The sequence below is a fragment of the Trematomus bernacchii genome, unplaced genomic scaffold (assembly GCF_902827165.1).
Source record: "Trematomus bernacchii unplaced genomic scaffold, fTreBer1.1, whole genome shotgun sequence".
In the NCBI taxonomy this organism is placed as follows: domain Eukaryota; kingdom Metazoa; phylum Chordata; class Actinopteri; order Perciformes; family Nototheniidae; genus Trematomus; species Trematomus bernacchii.
In genome coordinates, this window is record NW_022987624.1 from 110,753 (window position 1) to 125,098 (window position 14,346).

The 14,346-nt window shown below is 42.0% G+C and overlaps 2 protein-coding genes across 2 annotated transcripts in view; both read right to left on the reverse strand.

The window, feature by feature from the left end:
* LOC117484391 (extracellular serine/threonine protein kinase FAM20C-like) overlaps positions 1 to 14,346 on the reverse strand; it is a 157,727-nt gene that overhangs the window by 90,319 nt on the left and 53,062 nt on the right. The window lies entirely within an intron of this gene.
* The window catches only part of LOC117484383 (dynein heavy chain domain-containing protein 1-like), a 125,061-nt gene that overhangs the window by 87,673 nt on the left and 23,042 nt on the right, over positions 1 to 14,346 (reverse strand). The window contains 15 exon segments of the mRNA XM_034132840.1: positions 2,921 to 3,026; positions 3,160 to 4,651; positions 5,200 to 5,482; positions 5,574 to 5,733; positions 5,874 to 5,976; positions 6,070 to 7,645; positions 7,647 to 9,116; positions 9,205 to 9,302; positions 9,400 to 9,525; positions 9,613 to 9,841; positions 11,705 to 11,796; positions 11,876 to 12,074; positions 13,144 to 13,271; positions 13,429 to 13,705; positions 13,795 to 13,920. Coding sequence (XP_033988731.1) covers positions 2,921 to 3,026; positions 3,160 to 4,651; positions 5,200 to 5,482; positions 5,574 to 5,733; positions 5,874 to 5,976; positions 6,070 to 7,645; positions 7,647 to 9,116; positions 9,205 to 9,302; positions 9,400 to 9,525; positions 9,613 to 9,841; positions 11,705 to 11,796; positions 11,876 to 12,074; positions 13,144 to 13,271; positions 13,429 to 13,705; positions 13,795 to 13,920 — 6,465 coding nt within the window.

Sequence of the window (14,346 nt, forward strand, 5' to 3'; positions counted from 1 at the left end):
ATTTGAAGGAAATCTTAAGTGAAGATGCAGAAATAAAACACCAAACACTGCACATCCATTTCAAGGTTTTATTTTAAATTGTGTTAATTATATAAAATATTGTAAACCAGCTTGATAATATTGGTACATTTTCATTTTGATATACCCAATGATATACCCTTTTAGTGAGTTTTTTTGGTAAATTCTGAAAAAAACGTTAAAGGAAATCTTGTAGAAATGAAAGACCAAACGCTGCATCCATTTCAAGTGTTAAATGATATTTGATGTAGGGCTGTGCGATTATGGCAAAAATCATAATCACGATTATTTTTGGTCAATAATTGATATCACGATTATTAAAAACGATTATCCATTTACTTTGAAAACATCCATATATTGAAAAAAAAAAGGTGAACAGTATGTTTTTAAAAGTTGATTACCCTGAACTTTAAGTATAATTCAACAGAAAAACCAAAAAAAAAATTACATATATATATTTTTTTTTAATAAATATAATAATCGTTTTATTTCGATTACATTGTTTTCGTAATCGTTGCAAGCCAAAATCGTAATCGAGATTAAAATACGATTAATTGCACAGCCCTAATTTGATGTGTTAACCTGTTAAGCCCTGAGCCTGTTTTTCAGGCCTCAGGCTCGAAAATGACATTCCCAGAACAAATGACCATATCTTCCCTTCTAAAAGGGTTAAATTAATAATCTTTTTTCTCAAAGTAATGATAAACCTGTGAGCTGGATGTAGAAAAGTCAGAATCAATATAGATGTTTTTATTTTAAAGTAAATTCAGATTGAACATAGTAAACAAATGTAAATTATAGTGTCCGTCCAAAAAACAAAAATTACTTATAGTGAAAACCACCCTTGGATGATGGGTTAGTAGACTAAGAGCTTTAGGAATCCAAACTATAACATATAATAAGTACCCTGTATCAAGATTGATGCAAAACAAGTGACATTTGACCTTTTTAGAGAGATTTAGCAAAAAAAACACTTCTGGGGTCATTATTAGAATCTTTAATGACCACACAGCCAGGCTGGTGGAATTCGTGATCAGTGCAGATTATTACAGCTTGTTCCATACAATTCAACATACAATAAACAGACAATACAAAGTACAACACACAGCACAGGGCAAATACATACATCATGACATATATACATAAAGTTCAAGGTGTGGTGGATTGTGATTGTTCATTGGGGTTATTTAGAGTCCATTTAGTGTCCGTATTGCAAAGGGGAAGAAGCTGTTTTTGAAGCGGGTGGTTTTGGTGGACAGTGACCTGTAGCGCCTCCCTGAGGGCAGAAGTTGGAAGACATGGTGAGCTGGGTGGGAGGGGTCAGAAAGGATTTTCTTTGCCCTTGTGACAGTTCGTTGGTGGTGAAGTGATTCGAGTGATGGAAGGGGACTGCAGGTGATTTTTGATGCTTTATTGATGATACGTTGAAGTTTATTCCGGGAGTGGGTGTCTGAACTGCTGTACCAGACTGTGATGGATGATGTGAGGATGCTTTGGAAGATGGCTGTGTAGAACTGGATTAAGAGATGTTTCCTCACTCTGTATTTCTTGAGCTGCCGCAGAAAGAATAGCCTTTGGTTGGCTTTTTTGTAGATGTGGTCTGTGTTGGTCATCCATTTGAGGTTATTGCTTATGTGAGTGCCAAGACATTTGAGTGAGTCTGTGGGGGAAATGAGTGTGCCGGAGATAGATAGAGGTGATTTGGGCTGTGGCCTTCGCCTGAAGTCAATGATTATTTCTTGGGTTTTTGCTGTGTTAAGTAGGAGGTTGTTTTCTGAGCACCAGGTGACTGCTTGATGGATCTGAGTGAGGTATTGTGTTTCATTATTATTTTAGATGAGTCCTGTTATTGTTGTGTCATCTGCATATTTATATATGTTGACTGTGGGGTGCTGAGATGTGAGTTGGTTTGTGTAGAGTGAGAATAACCAGGGGGATAGGACACAGCCTTGTGGAGCTCCTGTACTGAGGTGCAGAGGGAGAGATGTGGAGTTGTTTATTTTGACCCGTTGTTGTCTGTTCCAGAGCAAGCTGTGGATCCAGTGGCAGATCAGTGTTCATGTCCATTAGGGTGTATTTGCCGTTTCTCTGGAACCCAATGGTCGATTATGATGATTGACACCTCTTTTGAACCGTTAGAGCCAATAGAATCAAAGGGAAAGTTCCTAAATCCACATACACGTTCCATGGAGGAGTGAGAGTGATGCACTGAAAACTGAAAACCAAGTTTATTGCTGATGGATTATCAGAAATCATTTCAGACACTATGGATTAACCTTCAGCAGCGTTTTTCTCGTTTTAATGCCATTGAACACAACTGTTGATCAGAACAACAGCAAAGGTAAGACATATTGCCATTTTTGCTACCTAAAGCTACGTTGTGTGATGTCTGGGTTTGATTCCCCTGTGGCGAGTTTTGATCGCTCAGTGATGATACTTATATATCTAGAATCTGTGGAATCTCAGCTTGCTAGCTGATATCTTTTTTTGTGCAGATCCGATAAGTAATAACGTATTTATACCGTGAGTTCTGTGCTAACTGCGTCAGCATTTTTTCGCTCAGGGCTCATTTAGACGCTTCTTGTGAGACTCGTGTTTTGTTTCGGTAAAAATGGTTCGTATCGTCAGTTAGCTGAGTTTCTTCCCATTAGGTGTGTATGACATATTCATAGTTTGTTCAATGTTAAGAAGCCCTGAGACGCTGTTTCTTGCAAGATGTCCCGCGGGGGCATTGGGCTAAACAGGTGAATTAGTTATGTTTGGAACCTGTTTAAATGTTTGTCCGCAGGTTGACTTTTCAAACTAACTGGTCATAAAAGAACAGTTTGTGTTTCGATATTTAATTACAGGTGCATTGGTTCAGTGACAGGTGTTGTAATAAATAAATAAAAAAGGTATTTACAGTCAATCCACGGTCTCCATTGTTTGCAGGAACCTCACTGCTGTCTGTCATTCTGAAGGGCAGCAACAGGAACACGTGCACATTTCTCTGGATTTGGCTCAAGTACCTGTAAAAAAAACAGTATTAACTTGATTAACAATTAATCACATTTTCAAATTTCAGCCCAGATTTGTTGTCTTTAAATAAGATCTAAACGTGGCAACAACAACATCCCAATATTTAAGGCAGTTTCCTCTTACTTCTCAGACATCCAGTAGTCCATACGATATCGTCTTGACTTCCTCACATCAGTCGCTCTGGAAACAACGTTCCTCAGATCCTCGGTGTAAAGTCCTGCTTGTGTTTGGTGAGCCATCGCCGCCAGCAGCTCCCCTCTGATTGGCTGACTGACTCCTTCATGAACCAGTATGATGACCCTAACTCCATCCACTCTTGTTTTGTTCCCAGCTTCTTTGAGGATTTCATGCAACTCATCCTCGTTACCGGGATGCACCTCCATCAGCAGGTATCCGGTTATAAAGGCAGCTAAACGCACTGTGGTTTTACGACCTGTGCCTTTGTTGGAGGCCATCAGCAGTCCGTGACCTCCGGGTATAAGCACTGCCCGGAGGATGTGTAACAGCTGACCCACCCTCTGTCTGTGCACCATGCATCTATTTAAAATATTATAATCAGCTTCCTGTCCTTTGTCTTCCTTGTTTCTGCTGATGAGGACACGCAGTTGCTGCAGTAATACCTCAAGGTCTCTGTCCTGGTAAGTAAAGCTACCCTTAAAAATGTGTTTCTGATTCATTGGAGCCTCAGAAAGATCAGGACCATACACAAGATTAGCCAGTTTGCCCTCCATGTGCTGAAGAATCTGGGGTTGCATAGCGTGAGTTTTTAGGCTTTCTTCTACTGACGAAATGTTTCCAGACAAAGAGGAAGGTTCAGTCAATGTCTGGCCTTCCTTCAGGTCGGATTGTCCAGCTGGTTTTTTCTCTTGAGGCAAATGACGGTTACCTAAACTCTTAGCTATTGGCTGACCTTCTGTGTCCGAGGGGAGTGTGTGAATATCAAGTCTTGTGACATCTAAACTGACAGGAGAAGTTGCATCAGCCAATCTACTTCCATAGTGAGTTGTTGCTGTCATGGCTATGAGGGACTCAAGAGTTTTGCTTTCATCCTCGGAGCATAACCTGTCGCTGAATGTACGCAAACACTCATGCATCCAGAGATGTGCGATGTTAAGGACTGGTTCAGACTCTGGAAGGATTAGTATTGTTTCCTCCTTTTGTTGCATTGTCCCTCTGTCAGGCTGCCAAAGACACAAACCCTTAAACACCTTCTGAAGGTCATGATGGGAAAATATGAAATGGGGCCTCTGCACAGTAGGCTTGAATTGGTCACACACGGCATCGTACACATTTTTAGTTGCAGTGATAATGCAACATGCCATATCCTCAGCACTCTGCGTTAGTGGTGTTTCTTTGAGCCACATCTTTAGCCGAGGAGAATGGATAGACAATATGACGTCCATAGAAAGGCTGGGGAGCACAAAGTTGGAGAACAGGCGTGAGAGCCTGGAGGAAATCACTGTACTGTGTGATCCAGAGACACAACAGGTGGCCATGTAGCTGAGGGAAGCAGCACTCAATAACTTGAAGTTGTAGCCGTCAAATGTTAGAATCTGTCCCGTCGAGATACTCTGTCGGAGCGTTTCTAGAGTCGTAGACATCTTCCCAAAGACATCTATAACAGGAACAATATAAATATTAACCTCAAGAAGCTTCAAACTAAATGTCCTGAAGTTAAAAGTCCCCTATCATACTGTTTTTCATCAATATATCACAGGTCTCAGATATATACAGAGCCTGTCTCTGATTGGCTGAAACACCAAACAGATCATTGCAGCATCCCATAATCCTCTCTGTTTCAGCCCTGTTCCAAAAGTGTGTCTGTAGCTTTAAATGCTAATGAGCTGCTGCTGGCCACGCCCCTCTGAGAGATTATTGGTTAAAAAACACACAAACAATGGTGCTCTAGGAGGAGATTCAGGTGATAAGGTGGGGGGCCGGGGGGGGGGGGGGGGGGGGGGGGGGGGGTTACCTTGGTTGCTGATTGGCTTGCACAACCCAAAATAACATTATGACATCACAAAGTGACCAAAATCTGATCAGCTCATGACAGGTTTTTATAGAGATATATCAGGACAAAAAGTTCCTGAACCTTTCAGAATCTCACAAATGTATGTTAAAGTGGATTTGACATAATAGGTGACCTTTAATGTTCTTACTCACCTCCGGGGGCTTCGTGCAAATCATCCACAAAGAGAAGCAGTCCTGTCTGTTTTGCATTGGGACCTTGATTGTCTCTGCAGTTCTTCGTGCAGTTGATGGTCTTCAGTACGGTGTGCAGGTCTCTGGATCTCAGTAGAGGACTGGCTGGTAGAGTAATGTGTGGCTTCTCAAAACTCAGCAACGTTCTGCACAGAGTCGTTTTTCCAGAACCGGGTTCTCCTGAGAGCAACACCGGCTGGTTCGCCTCCAACATGATGTTCAGAAGAGAGGCATACTTCCTATACTAAATAACAAGACATGTGTTAGTTATAATGTTTAAACAGAGTTATTATATATGTGTGTACTTTCACTGCACAAGAGTATTCTGGACAAACCATGGGAGGGACAGAGTTTGTCAGCAGTGTGTTCTTGGGGCATGTCTTGATCTCGATGTTAAAAAAGTATTCAAACACACTCTCTCCATCAGGAACCACAATTCTGTATCGGCAGGTAAACAGCACTTGATGGGCTACTGAGTCGAACCGTGGCCAGTGGCTGAAGGAAATCATAAAGTATGTGAAGAAAATTGGCGAGAAATGTTGTTTGTGTACAGAAATATGTGATTTATTTTGCAATAACATACAAAATGGATTATTTATGGCATCATTTTGATAAGAAAACCAAAATGGTCTTACCGAGGATGCAGATGTCCACTAAATCCCCAAATGTAAGCCACCAGGAAAAGGTTTCTGTTCAGCAGGCCTTTGCTGTCTGTTCCGGCTCTGTGTAGAGGGGTATCTGGTGGAAAGAAATAGGCGATGAAGTAATAATAAAAGTTAAGTCACTACCTTAGCTTGAATAAGACTTTCTGTTCAACCGTCCTGGTTATACCTTTTTTGTCCACTTGTGGTGTTGCCCCAGCTTTGTCCCCTTCCTTCCCGACATGCTGAAGGAGGGCTCGTAGGATCCGAACAAACGACATGATTTCTCTCATCCCATGCACAACGCCTTCAAGAGATTCTCCTTCATTTTGGATTGCAGATGTTAAAGCGGTAAGCGTGTTGGAGAACAGATCTTCAGCCAAACGATTCCACATTTTCAAGGTTCCTTGATCTAGTTTGTGTTCAGAAGACAGAGCATCCATTTCACTCCTCCACACAGCCTTCCACAGATCAGGACCTGAGAAATAAACCAGGCTGCAGCGGGTCACTGCAGAGGGACTTGCATCACGTAGATCAGTGACCTCCATCACTAGTCTAAGGTGTGGTTGGGATGGCAGTATTTCCCCTGATGACAGGCACAGAAACTGGTCCTGAGGACTGCACATTGTAGTTAAGTAGTCCAACCAGCCTACAGGGTTCCCATCCATCACCAGCCATTTATGTATCTGATCACTTTTCTGCTTCTTTTTGCAGATTTTTGGTTCTGAATCTCTCAGCACCTTTACTACAGCTCCATCTTGCCATCCTCTCTTTTCACAGAAGCTGCCAAATAGCTCCTTGTGGGACATGGCATTAGGAAATAAAACCACGGTGTCCACAGAGTTCCAGGTTGAGATCTGTGGGGTATCTCCTTCCATCCTATTGTCATTTTCTGTCTTAGCAGCCAGGTGATTGAGTGCTTCAGCAAGAGCACAGCGACAGGTTGTCTTTCCACTACCTGAAGGGCCTATGAGAATAACTGCGGGAGAGAGATTCATGGTTTGGTAGAGTCTCAGAGAACTGCTTATTATTTCAGTGTCAGCGTGAAAACATTTCCTTTGTAATTCTTCTGTTAGTGCATCTTTAAGTTGAGTCTTTTCTTCTTCCTCGATGTACTCTTGGAAGAGAGGAAACTGGCATGCAATAGGGAATGTTTCCTTGAGAAGGATGGAGAACTGCAAGGCTTTCTTTTGTTCATAAAGAACAGGTAATGAGACAGAAAGAATGGCTTTGACAATGGCTGTCTCCTCCATTAATCCCTGTATAATGGACAAATGAGAACTGAGAAACCTGGAGGGTTTTTCAGCTTCTTTTCTGTCCTGATCATCAACTCTGACAGTCACAGTTTCTGAAGGTGTAGGATCGGCCTCATCAGAAATGTCTTTTTGCCTTTCACTTTGTTGGAAGTGCATTTCAGATGCAGAGATGATCTTTTGCAAGAGGACAAGATAGGAGCTCTGGTGGTCATTGATGGAATCAGGCAGACAGAGGGAATCCTGGGCCAGGCTGATGAGGTCCACCAGACGTTGACTTAAAGACACAGCGTCTGAGTAACCAATGGAAGTCAGCATTACTTCTGCGATGATCCTGTAATCTGGAAGGGTTAAAGCGATGGGTCTGGTAGCACACCGCAGAATCTCTGGAACCTCAGATGAATACCCTTTGGATGAGATGACAACACATCCATAGCTTGGTCTGGCAGAAATGCTTTTCCCTGCAATCACCATTTGACAATCTGAATGGAGGTTTGTGCAATCTGTGACCCCTATCAGCATTCCAGTCCTTTGGCTCCTCTTTCAGTCTTTGGTTCTTCTTTTTTGTGAACTCTGCGAAGGATTGTTGGATGTCAAATAGATGCTGGCCCAGCATTGAAAGTAATCCTTGTGTTAGTAGGTCTACAGAGTCCAGCAGAAGCCATGCTCCAGTCTGAAGAGCACCCAACAGCATCCTCTGAACAACACCGGGGCTCATAGTTGGACAACATTGCAAGTTGACAACCATTCGCCCTAACGCTTTTCCCAACTGAACCACTGTTGTTTTCTTTCCAGACATGCAAGGTCCCCTCACAAACCCACACCTGTAGCTTGTGAGAGCCAGGAGAATCCCCAGTATCGCCCGATCTGTGGATGGAGTGTGTCCCATCACACAATCTTCTGGACCAAAATACTCATAATCATATTGGAGTCGATGGCCCAAAACATCCACATGACATGTTGGATCATCCGTCAGACTACAATCTTCTGAGTTTATATGATACTTCATGAAACTTAGCCACTCGAAAGACGACTCTGGAAGACTCTGTACCTCCATGAGCCGAGAAAGCTGCTGGGAATGCTTCATTGTAAGTTGCACCAAAGCTCGCAGACACATCATCCTGTACTTAGAGACCAAAGACTCACAGTCAGACCCTGTGACTCCATCCCTGATGAAACGGCCAAGGGTTTTCCATTTTGCAGAGTTGTATGCCTTTATGTTTCTTAACATCACTGGACTTGACTCTTGGAAAGCTTGTAGGACAGACTTGCACCAAACTGCCTCCTCCACCACCAGCAGACACTGAAGAGGGTATTCAGACACGAGATCCAGCACAGGGAGGGCGACTTTCCTTCTTTCAGCAATTTGAAATACAATGTCTTTTACTTCTTTATCAAATGCCACATCTTCAGTGGGTGGTTCAAGCTGGATTCTCACAATAGCACATTTCTTCATGAGTTGCACCATGGTCAACGTTAACTCTTTCTCAAAGATAGACAGCCAACCTAAGGCATTGGGATTTGGTTCCAAAGGAGATGGAAAGGTAATGTGCTCCTGGAGGCTGCCGAAAAACCCCAGAACCTTCATCTGACTCTCAGATGTAGCCCCACAGATCTTTACACCTGTCTGATTAGATGGTACTACACAATCCACTTCTAGCCAACGTATCCCTTTAAAGCATTTGCGTACAAAAGGCTGCAGTGTGCAAGACGTTGGTTCAAAGGAGAGTAGCTGTATCCTCTCCCTATCACTTAAGAACCACAGTCTTGGAAACTGTTGACAGAGGCTCTCCAGGAAGTCAGACATCTGGCTGGAAATGGCCTCCATTGTCGAGACACCGTCAATGAGAATCTGGTGGAAGTTTCTGCCATGAAATCTCTCATTTGTTTTCTTTGGATTAACAAAGTTCCACACATGAGTGTCACTTGAGACAGACTGAATAATATCCTTAAAGGTCTCATCAATTGGTTGGAATTGCTCCAGCTGTGAAGAAAATAGGAAAAGCTCTGCAATCAGATTCATAGCACTGCAACATTGTGATATATTATATATAAATATAAAGGTGACATACCAGCTCCACACTCTGCACACTTATGGATGTTTCATGGAACATCTTGGTCAAGAAAGCCCATAACTGCTGGTATCTTTCAAATAAACAAAGCAGCTTCCCTATTAATAATGAACAGAAAACAAAAGGACATTACAATGTTCAAACTGTTACAAAAATTGGATGCAAATGTTCTCTTTGGTTGAATATCCACCATACCGAGATCGTGCATTGATTGGAACAAATGTTCATTCTGCAGCCTGAACTCAACATTGTGTGGGGACTTCAACATGGTGGACAGAGTCATCAAATCGTTCTCTATCTCAGCAAAGTGTATCTCCAGACCTGAGTAAGAAGACACATGGTTAACCCCAGCAAACTGTAAGCTGAGTGTTGATTTTACACATGTTCTAGCTTGTTATTAGGTCTCACCAATGACGATGAGTCTTGGATCATTACAGGTGTGTTGATTGGCAGTTTGGAGTTTTGAAACTGTGCCCTCTGTGGGTTTCTTTGTTTCTGGTAATACATGTTGTGGTTTTTGATGCTGCCAAACAGGCAGAGTGAATTTATCCAGCTGGAATAGTCTGGGTTTCCATTCCTGTTGAAGCTTTATGAAGTTCTGCTCCATGTTATACTCTGCTTGTGCATCCCTGCATATCTGAAAGAGTAAGAAGAAAGGTAAGAACAATATAAGTGTGAAGGGGTGTCGTATTTCTGTTACACAGTGGCGAGCCGTCAGGGCCCTCTAGGCCCTCTCTGAGGGCCTAAGATATTCTACAAAATAATATTTAAAAACATTTTTTTTAAAAGAAAATTGTTATATTTTTCATTAGTTTTACCAAAATAACTTGATTTAATTGTATTTAAAAAAACATTTCCAAAGAAATGAATCCTTCGAATCTGCCTGTTAAGTTTCTGTTTGAATGTGAAGGGTTAAATGAAAGAAGCTCGTCTCTGCGAGTTACTGTAAAGACAGGAGCTGATTGGTCCTGCTGTGAATTCACAGAGGGCCCGCTATAGTAACTGAACGAGAGAGTAATGTCAAATGACAGTACAATTGACCAATCATATCTTCCCTCTAAATGGGTGGGTTTTATTATCGCGGACTTTATGAGAAGTTCCGCCCCCTGTGAAGCTTTTCTTGTTTCCATAGCAACAACAACTTCCTGTCAACAGCGTAAACTCGCCTTCAAAATAAAAGCATGTCCATAAAAAATAGGAAGTCAAGCCAAATTACACTTAAGACATACAACTGCAACGAAAGTAACAAACACAATGCAATATCCTTTTCAATTTCAAAGAACACAAAATGGGTTATATACAGGTGTTATTTTGTGTGGTAGAGGGTCGCTGTCATTGATGCGTTTTGCACCCCGGGCCGTTGTTTTGATATTCCGCTGAAGTATACGCTGTGACATAATAGCTCTTTTTTTTTTTTTCGAGGGAAGGGGTGGGGGTCAGAGGGCCTAGGTATAAAAGTCACGGCTCGCCACTGCTGTTACATGATTATATATGTTAGAAGTAGCTAATGGGCTATAAAAGAACTACAGCACGGTCACATGACTTCACGTCACCACCGCTAAGCTAAAGGTGGCTAATGTTGGGCTATAAAGGAGCTACAGCACGGTCACATGACTTCACGTCACCACCGCTAAGCTAAAGGTGGCTAATGTTGGGCTATAAAGGAACTACAGCATGGTCACATGACTTCACGTTACCACCGCTAAGCTAAAGGAGACTAATGTTGGGCTATAAAGGAACTACAGCACGGTCACATGACTTCACGTCACCACCGCTAAGCTAAAGGCGGCTAATGTTGGGCTATAAAGGAACTACAGCATGGTCACATGACTTCACGTCACCACCGCTAAGCTAAAGGAGGCTAATGTTGGGCTATAAAGGAACTACAGCACGGTCACATGACTTCACGTCACCACCGCTAAGCTAAAGGAGGCTAATGTTGGGCTATAAAGGAACTACAGCACGGTCACATGACTTCACGTCACCACCGCTAAGCTAAAGGCGGCTAATGTTGGGCTATAGAGGAACTACAGCATGGTCACATGACTTCACGTCAGCACGCTAAGCTAAAGGTGGCTAATGTTGGGCTATAAAGGAACTACAGCACGGTCACATGACTTCACGTCACCACCGCTAAGCTAAAGGTGGCTAATGTTGGGCGTGATGACGTTTAGTCGTCTCATTTAGACACTTGTTAGCAACCTCTGTTTTTAAATTCACCAGTGAAGTATTTACTGACGATATATTTTATATCATAAGCAAAACGTTAAAATTTCTTCAGCTTGTGTTAACCACAGACCTGATTTCCGTAAAACAACCAAAAACACACAGAGAAAACCATTGACCTCCAGACCCGGGGACAGGAAGTGATGAAATGCTGATACCTTTCTTGGTTTTAGGACTCATTGCTCCACCTCTCTATTTAGGATCAACAGCCATTTCGTTTCCTGGTTGTAGAACCAGAAACAGCCCAGTGTGTACATCTCTCTCCTGTTCTCACCTTGTTGATTAGTTCCTGGTGAACTTCAAGAGGTAGAGACGTCAGTTCAGCGACAGTCACCTTCTTCTCTGGGACAAACCGCAGACCCATGCCTGGCAGAATACATGTATTTTAGTTGGTAAATATTCTGTGGATGAATGCATGTGTTACAATATTGGCAAAGTATCTGACCTTCAAAAATGTCTTTCCAGTGTCTGTGTGTCAGCATTGGGCTTTGCAGTTTGGCCATGACCTCAACGTGATACTCTAAACTTTCCAGGTTTCCTAAAGCCTGCTTCAGCACTGCATCATGGGTAGGTATGATGCTTGTTAGAGACAAAGTTCGCTCCTTCCACTTGGCAATTTTCCCCTGAGCTTCTGACACCACTACCTGACAGGAAGAGATTCAAACAGATTTGTTGGTTTAAATAGACAATAGTGATTGCAAAACAACATTTTCTTAACTATCGCTTTTATAAACAGTGCTTGGAATATCTTTGTTTATTTACTACGATCCAGGCCACTACTCTTGTTATTAAAAGGTACTTTGATCCTCCATAGATATAAAGGACAATTAAGTACATGTTTTATAGGTAGTCACGATTCGATGAAGAGTGGTGTGCTGAAACACCTGGTGTGTTTCCCTGGTTGCTGCATAAAGTCTAAGTGCCATGTTCGCGGGACATTACGGAGCTCACGCCGTAGAAACAAATGGAAAACAGCGTTGTGGCGAGACGGAAAAATGTGAATCGATTCTTGGAATTTCTGAATCGATTCTGAATCGGCAGAGATAGAATCGCGATTCTTATTGTGCACAGTGGTGTAAAGTAACTAAGTACATTTACTCAAGTACTTAAGTACAACTTTGAGGTAATTGTACTTTACTTGAGTATTTCCATTTTATGCTACTGTGTACTTTTCCTCCACTACATGTATGTAATCCCTTTAGTTACTTCACAGATGTGGATGAATGATGTGAAATATAATCAAGTGTTAAATCAGACTTTAGTTCCACCTGGAGTAAATCCACAAGCTACCCTGCAGTATACAAAGTCATTCAAACTAGCTGCACCTTTACCAGCTTTGAGAACACTTTCATGATCAATCATTATAAAACATATCATATATATTATTCTGAAATGGACCAATCTGCACAATGACTACTTTTACTGTCTCTACTTTCACTATATTTTGATGATAATACTTTTCTACTTTAGCTTGAGGAACATTTTGAATGCAGGACTTTTACTGTAACAGAGTATTCCTACACTCTGGTACTTCTACTTTTACTCAAGTACAAGATCTGAGTACTTCTACTTTTACTCAAGTACAAGATCTGAGTACTTCTACTTTTACTCAAGTACAAGATCTGAGTACTTCTCCCACGTCTGGTTGTGCATTTCTCATTAATTCATTAACAACACATTTTGTGAATTACAGACGTGGATTTGAAATGTCACCTCAGTGAGAAGCAGCTGTTTCCACTCTTCTCTCCATGTTGTGTACGCAGAGACGATCTCCCACAACTCTTTACAGGCTTTGACCCTCTGAACATCGGCTGTTAAAATGGACAAATCCTTTGGATGTTCTAACGGGAGGAAATAAAACATGACAAGATGTTCTAAATATATAACATGAAACACTTTGTTTGATATGGTTGTTATAGGACCAAACCCACCACATTGCTTTTTGCGGTTCTTAAGCTTGTTTGAAGTAAATCACAGAAATGATTAGTATCATCTCACCGTGTAGGTTTTGACTTTTGCTGCTCAGTTGCTCCAGCTTTGCGTTGAGATTCTGCACATGAACACACATGAGGCTCAGTCTGGAAACCATCTCTTTAGCCTCCTGGCTCGGGTCGATGAAGGGTCCGGCTGTAGCTTTAGAGACGGTGTTTTTAAGGTCGCAGGCCAAGACTGAGAACATGGCGTCCAAGGCGTTTGCCATTGAAGGAAGACGACAAGACACAATGCTGTCTGCTTCCTTTAGGAGGGGAATGAAGCCATCCCACAAGGCCAGCATCTGAACAAAGAAACACACACACACACACTGTAGAGTTCAAATAGCTTTCTCGAATGAATGCATGAAACTACTAATCTTACAGCGCAGACCTTTTCTTTCACAGTCTCCTCCTGTTCAGTCATCTTCCTGTAGTTCTTACAGAGAGTTTCCTGGAGGGAGTGAATGTACTCCAAATGTCTCTGCATGTCAGGACACATCTTCACACACTCCCTCATCTGAAATGATGAGCCAGATTAAAACATTTGTGTTGTCATGTTAATTGATTGTCCTGCCTCACAAACTATAGCATGTTAAATCAGTGGCATTAAGGGCATGCAGGACATTCATTTGACAGCATTGTAGTTTTTTTAACTTGAATTTGAAAGGCTGTGTATTGGAAGAATCTGAGGATATGATAAGTATCATGATACAGGGGTTATAAATAAATAAATATATTGCATAACGGAGCGTCCACACAGCAGCGTTAAAAAAATCTTGGAGGTGGGCGTATCTGAAGCTTGGGGATTTTTTGCGAGCAAGGCACCAACAACCAATCACATGAATCTCCCGCCCCCGACATACGAAGCCAAAAAGCCCGAAGTAAACTGGATATAAACTCCCCAAACAGGCGAAAACCTACCACTGTCTCTGCCACCTCCCTC